The 4,316-nt window shown below is 35.4% G+C and overlaps 1 protein-coding gene across 1 annotated transcript in view; it reads left to right on the top strand.

Annotated features, from left to right (window-relative positions):
• Positions 1 to 561: 561 nt before the first annotated feature.
• The window catches only part of LOC108361928 (uncharacterized), a 20,225-nt gene continuing 16,470 nt past the window's right edge, over positions 562 to 4,316 (top strand). The window contains exons 1-4 of the mRNA XM_017614705.1: positions 562 to 627; positions 767 to 940; positions 995 to 1,553; positions 1,610 to 1,857. Coding sequence (XP_017470194.1) covers positions 562 to 627; positions 767 to 940; positions 995 to 1,553; positions 1,610 to 1,857 — 1,047 coding nt within the window. The remainder of the gene's footprint in view (positions 628 to 766; positions 941 to 994; positions 1,554 to 1,609; positions 1,858 to 4,316) is intronic.

Genomic DNA, 4,316 nt, shown 5'->3' with positions numbered 1-4,316 from the left:
GGTTCGGGTTCGAATGCTATTTAGACTTGGCATATGATTTTTCTTAATTGCGAAAAAGCATCTGTGAAGTGCAGAACGAAATCACATACAAATGAATAATCTGCAAAGATAACCCTGTTTTTGGCAATGTAGATGATACATTTTTGTTTATGTATTTTATATGTATGCCCTTAGATCTATGTTAATAATATTTACATAAACAAATATGTAGATGATATATTTGCCATACGCAAAACTCAGCCTTTCTACGAGGCGCAGGGGAACATTTACATGATGTTGCCTTATATTGAGGCAACAATTTCATGGATGAAGAAAACGCTATTAATTACAAAAAAAAGCATTTGTGAAATGTTTAACGTAAACAAAAGTTCGTTTGGTTCCAAATCATATTTGTTTTATTTTGAAACAAAGAGGATATGGTTTTTCTCAGTGCACATAAACATATCACTGCTTATTGAGTGCATACGTTTAGGTTTACTTGGTAACCAAAAAGTCAATAGAATAAATAGCGTTCATTATCAAAGTTGAAATAAACAATTTAGTTTGTAACTATAGTCAACAATGAATACAACCAGTAGAACCGGCTTGGTACCAGCCAAGAAAAAAGATTTCATATTAAAAAAGAAGGTAAACTTTATTTTACCGTCGCTTTTCAAAGTGCATATATGTGTATAATATTCACATACATACCTACATGCATACGTACAAATATACATACAATGATTGTGTACTTTCATACTTATTTATACTTACATATTTCACTAAGCGAAAGAAATCGACAGACGAGTTACCTATCAGATTTGAGGCGATGCCAATGGCTTTATCATTGCGGCCATTTGGAGGTCTGTACAATCCCTTTTCTAAAGGTTGTTCGGTACTTTGCAACCATCCTGCACCATCTGGCCTAAAAGATATAATAAGTCAAATGAAATCTTCACTGGTAATGGAAAAATTTACACAATTAGATATTTTTAATGCAAACTAAACATTTTAGACAGTGGATGGAAAAAGTGTAAATCTTCTGAAAGACAAAAACGTTGTATCACCAATTAATGAGCACGATAACATACCCGAGGATCTTGTCCGACGGTACACTGACACAGACTCGCGTCCTCTCACCCCAACGCCAACCGTTACAAGTGTGCACACACGTAACAGCACCAGTTCCTTCATAAACAATCGACGCTGCATAACCCCCGAGTTGGGTAAAAATGAAATAATCAAACGGAAAAAAATCATTTTGGATTTACGACGCACACACTCTCAAGAGACTCTATACTGGAAACCATCGTCGGATATGTCACAAAGTATCACAGATACTAGTGGTATTAAGCCCAAGAGCGCTGGCGCTAATGAGGAAAGAAAAAATAAGCAGCAACGGTTCGAGGATCAGCGCCCCAACACTTCCCTAGGTAATGCCCCAGTCACTGATAGCACTAAAGAAATGGAAGGGGTGGAAATTAAAAATGTACAAACTTGTATCAATGAACAGCATATAGACGATGAGGACATACGACGTGGCAAGAAACGAAAAAAGATAAAGCCCACGGCGGGTTAGTAACTACTAGAAACACATTCGTGAAAATAATATTTACCCGAGTATTTACAGCTACAACAACAACTACCTTCCATCTTAGCGAAGATCCAGAAACACAGGTGGCTGCACTTGGGCCGGATTCTCTCAATCCAAGTACTCGTCCCAGTCTCATACCAAATGCGGCAAGTTTACTGCCAGGCAAAGAAAAACGAGAAAGCGAACCAGTGCTGTTGAAAGGCAGCTTTCTCACGGATGAAGCATTTCACGCCTTGAAAACCGAGTTGGATATTGATGTTATTGAAAATACTTTCGATAGATATGTAAGTCTCATATATAGAAGTATATGCATTATGTATATGTATATGCATATGGAGGTGTACTAGGGTGATTCAGAAAATTTTTTTATATCTTCTTTCCTCGGAATCATGCTCAAAAGTTTCCTTTAGACGCCAAAGTAAGTCTCAGAAAATATGAGCGCTTAATACTAATATTAAGAATTTCCGCATCGCACTTTTCGATTTCCCATAATAATAACACAGGACAAATTGTTTTTTTTTTTTAATTCTGATTTTTATATTTAACGAACGATACGTTGTACTGCAAAGGTCTTGGAGTATTTTTGAAGAGAATTGAGCGCTCCACGAATTCACCATTCTTTCGACTTTGACCTGGAATAACTTTTGACCGAGTTGACTTATCGAAAAATGACTTGAGACTTTTTTTGTAGGGCGATACGTTATCCCTGCAGTGAAATCCCAAACTAGTCAGCAAAGACAAAGTACAAAACGATTTATTCATGCCCTGTTTTATTTGACTAAACAAAATGTTATAACTTTTATGTGGGTATATTGTAAACCATTAAATAGAGTACGTACTCAATTATACTAGACCTATTAAATAATAGGGGTCTTCCCTTAAACTCGTAAAAGCCTCGTAAACCTCGTAAAGAAATGTCAAAATTTGTATAGAGCTCTATTTACGAGCCCCAGTATTGCCGAGGAGCGGAAAATTATATACTAAAATGTATTTTATAGTATTGAAAAAAAATGGAAAATAATAAAATGTGAATAAAAACAATGAATTTCATCCACTAACAGTACTAACATGAGTTTTCTGCTAATTTTCGGCATTTTTAATTTTATTTTAGGCAATAGTAATAGAGACAAGACGGCGGAATGTTATGGAAAATGCAGCGAAACAAAAATTGCTTCACAAAATCCTGGTTTATCTGTCAAACAGTCAGTTTACGCACCTTTTCACAAAGGGGGCGTTTCCGTAAAAGCCTCGTAAACTTACGAGTTTTACTTAAGAAAATTTAAATTAATTCACTAATTTTAATTACGTCATTATTTTGTTATTTTTTTATCATTTTAAATTATTTTTGATTTTATATTATTAATGAATTCATTTTATTCTTTCACTCCCAAAGTAGTGGGTTTGGTTCATAATTGGACTAGTATTTTTCTGTCTATTGTCAACTAGTATGAGATTGGTATATTTCTGACCGAAATCTGACAATTGCCTTCTCGTAGGACATCCCCATGTAAAAAATACCCGTTGGTTGCATGGGAAAAAGATAGTTGGCTGACTAGTTGGGCATGCGGTTCATACTAGTTATGAGGTAGTTTACAACTAGTTCATTTGACTACAGGGATACTGTGAAGGTCTTGGAGTATTTTTGTAGAGAATTGAACGCTTTACAAAAAGTGTCTAAAGCATGATTTCAAAATGCTATAATTTTATCATTTAATTTGCTTTTGCAGTGCTTTGACTTCGGCATGTATGATATCGAAAGCAAAGCAACAGTAATACGGAATAACAATATAGTTTAAAAAACTAAAACCTCCCTATTATAATTGCCGTCCGTACTGTCATCAGGTATGTAACTTGAGAATAGAAATCGCTGCATCTTTTAGGCGCATCAATATTACATAGTTACATCCCGAGCTAATAAAAGGAAGGTAAAAAAGCAGATTCTTTGGCTGTCGGTTTGCTGTGAAATTTCGAAAGCAACCAGACAGTTAAAAAGCAATTTGTACAGCAAAGCAACAAAAACTTGATTATCACTTGGCTGTGAAGCATCAAATTGACAGAAATATGTATGCATGGACAAATGACTACCCTTCAGTTCTACTAGTGACAAGAAACGGCCATACGCTAAATATTCCATGCTTTACCGATTATTAGGCAATTCGCTAGCGGTTGGTAATCGCCAATTTTGCACCAGATCGCTTGCGTACCGCTCTATAGGTACGGTGACCATCCGTTCTGTTTTTTGCAGGACCGTACTGTTATTTAAAGGTCTGTCCTGCGTTGTTTTTCAAAACAGAAAACCCCCAAAATGTACTGATTTTTTACAAGTGTCCTGCCTTTGTCCCGCATTTTCTTCGATGTTTTAAAATTAACTTTTCCTAATCGAAATAAAAGCAGTGTCGATAACTAATTGATAACTACGTAAGGGTAAGCTGGTTTTGAAGGTTCAACTAGTCAATGCGTCCTAAATATTGTACGGTTATGGACAATGGATGACGAGAAATTGAAGACCAGCATCAAATATAACACTGTTCTACAAGTTTTGTGGTAATCGCTTAAGAAAAAAAAATATATTCCAAGCCAATTTTCTTTTCAAACAAGCGTTTTCGTAATTTTTTCGAAAAACGTGTTTTTGGTACATTTCGGACCTATACGTCAATATCTCATGAAAAAATTATCCAATCAACATAAGCGACCTACAGTCCTCTTACAAAAATATATTACTTTGCCGATTTCGATGAAAATT

Source organism: Rhagoletis zephyria, unplaced genomic scaffold, assembly GCF_001687245.7.
Source record: "Rhagoletis zephyria isolate East Lansing unplaced genomic scaffold, Rhagoletis_zephyria_1.1 Rzeph_scaffold_00884, whole genome shotgun sequence".
NCBI classification, from domain to species: Eukaryota; Metazoa; Arthropoda; class Insecta; order Diptera; family Tephritidae; genus Rhagoletis; species Rhagoletis zephyria.
Note: the sequence above shows the minus strand (reverse complement) of the source record. Positions and strands in the feature narration are given on the sequence as shown.